Here is a 2,544-nt window from a genome sequence, read left to right as displayed (position 1 = left end):
GAGACAGGGTTTCTCTGTGTAACAGTCCTGGGTGTTTTGTTTTGAGACAGGGTTTCTCTGTGTAACAGTCCTGGGTGTTTTGTTTTGAGACAGGGTTTCTCTGTGTAACAGTCCTGGGTGTCTTGGAACTTGCTTTGTAGAACAGGCTAGTGTCGAACTCACTGAAATTTGCCTGCCTCTGCCTCCCATGTGCTAGATATTAAATTAAAGGTGTGAGCCACCACTGCCTGGTCATCTAATTCTTTTTTGTTTGTTTGTTTTTTGAGACTGGGTTTCTCTGTAGCTTTGGAGCTGTCCTGGAACTAGCTCTGTAGACTAGGTTGGCTTCCAACTCACACAGAAATGCCTCTTGTCCCAAGTGCTGGGATTAAAGGCATGTGCCACCACAGCCCGGCTTCATTTCTGATTCTTAAGTAACCCCAATAAAACTCATGTTGTCCAAGTTGAACTTTTGTCTGTTGTGGGTTCCCTATCTGTGGTGAGTGTCAGGTCTCTCCTGGAACAGTTTTGTCACACAGCAAAGGTCTCACTCTGGAAATAAACCCTTTCCTTCTTTTCTTTCTTTCTATCTGCTTTCCTCTGCCTCCCTAGGGCTGGAATTAATGGCGTGCGCCACCACGCCTGGTGTCCGACACCTTTAAAAATCTTACCATTTTATGTGCACGTGTGTAGGCCTGTGCGTGTGTGTCTGTGTGCCGCACATGATCAGGTGACCACAGAGGCCAGAAGAGGGCATTCCAGGCAGTTATGAGACACCCCATGGGTGGTAGGAACTAAACAAAGGCTCTCTGCAAGAGCACCCACCCTTAGCTCTTAACTGCTGAGCCACGTCTCCAGGCCTTTTGCTTTTCACCTGAGCATGTCTCCCGGGAGGGTGTCTTCGACAGCTTATTTCACACCACACACCCCTGTTCTAGCACTGGATGTTCTTTGGTTGGTTCCATTCCCCCCACCACCCCGTGGTACTACCTGCCACAATGAGAACAGTCATTTAGTATTTTCAACTATGTCAGGGCAGACGTCCATGCCAGAGTCTTAAACAGTGACCTGCACAACAGATACTGAGTACCTGTTGGTGGCTGAAAGTTTGTTGGTTAGGTGTTCGTGAAATGGCCTACCCTCAGACACTCCTTGTCGTGACTGGTTCCCATGAAGACCACCAGACCTGACACCCCACCCCCGGCACCCCCAGCAATGGAAGTACCTGCTCCTCTCGCATGGCCTGAAGTTTCTTGGCCTTGCTCTGTCGGTAGTACTCCATGATCATCATGGCCGCGTAGATCTTGCCCACTGTCAGGTCTGTGGCTGTGGAGGACAGGCAAGCTCTCACGCAGGCCGGGCCCCTCCCTGATCCGACCCTGCCCCTCCCTGGGCTTTTGCTTACACTTGTGAGGAGTGACCAGCAGATCTAGGGTCTTCTGGGACAGGTTGGGCCAGATGGCCATCATCTCCTTTCGGAGCTCTGCATCCATTTGCTGCTTGTCGGCTCCGCCTACAATATGGGGAGAAGGAGGTTGAGCATCTGCAGGCTGGGCTCTGGGGCCAGTGCGGGGCCACTGCCAGGACCCACAGTTCTGGCCTAGAGGCACCGGAAGGGCCAGGATTTTATCCTGGCTTCCACTTACCAACTGTGTTCCTAGGGTTGGCTACCTCCCACTGCCTCAGTTTCCCCACTGGTGAAAACCATCAGGATGAGTTATAGCACTTGCCCTACCTGCTGTTTGCTGACCCAAGCAGTGTATGTGTGTGCCACGTTGGGACAGCACCTCCAGGCCATTACTGCCACAGTGCTGAAGTTCAAGTTCACAAACTGGTTGGCATCAGAGTTTTGGAGGCTACTCTGGGTGCTGGGGATGGAATCCAGGATCTTGCATATACTAGGTAAGAGCTACACCACTGAACCACACCAAAAAACGTCTGGAATGACAGACAGCCTTGTTCTGTGAACGAGGCACCTGATAGTTGGGACCAGGAAAGTGTATCAGCCAGGTTGGAGACATAAACATTACGTGTGTGCATGCATGTGGAGGTCAGAGGTGAGCCTTGGCTGTCATTCCGCAGGAGCCATCTGTCTCGTTTTTTGAAAAAATTATTTAACTTTATTTTATGTGCATTGGTGTGAAGGTGTTAGATCCTTTGGAACTGGAGTTATAGACAGTTGTGAGCTGCCATGTGGGTGCTGGGAATTGAACTCAGGGCCTCTGGAAGAGCAGCCAGTGCTCTTAACCACTGAGCCATCCCTCCAGCCCTGTCTCGTTTTTTTGAAACTGGATTTCTCAACGGCCTGGGATTCACCTATTAGGCGAGGGTCCGGAGGATTCAGCTGTCTCCACCTAGCCAGTGCTCGACTAGTGTTTGTTGCTCTGCACAGGTTCCCGGTGACTGAAGGGCTCCTCACTGTACAGCAAACTTTACTGACCGAGCTGTCTCCCAGCCCCTAGTTTTCCCTGCTGTAGGCTTTCTCTTTCCATAGCATTTATTTATTTATGTGTGTGTGTGTGTGTGTGTGTGAGAGAGAGAGAGAGAGAGAGAGAGAGAGAGAGA

General features: G+C 50.7%; 1 protein-coding gene across 1 annotated transcript in view; it reads right to left on the bottom strand.

Annotated features, from left to right (window-relative positions):
* Cacna1a (calcium voltage-gated channel subunit alpha1 A) overlaps positions 1 to 2,544 on the bottom strand; it is a 243,021-nt gene that overhangs the window by 8,711 nt on the left and 231,766 nt on the right. The window contains 2 exon segments of the mRNA XM_026777920.1: positions 1,205 to 1,305; positions 1,385 to 1,492. Coding sequence (XP_026633721.1) covers positions 1,205 to 1,305; positions 1,385 to 1,492 — 209 coding nt within the window.

The sequence above is a fragment of the Microtus ochrogaster genome, unplaced genomic scaffold, assembly GCF_000317375.1.
Source record: "Microtus ochrogaster isolate Prairie Vole_2 unplaced genomic scaffold, MicOch1.0 UNK90, whole genome shotgun sequence".
NCBI classification, from domain to species: domain Eukaryota; kingdom Metazoa; phylum Chordata; class Mammalia; order Rodentia; family Cricetidae; genus Microtus; species Microtus ochrogaster.
Note: the sequence above shows the minus strand (reverse complement) of the source record. Positions and strands in the feature narration are given on the sequence as shown.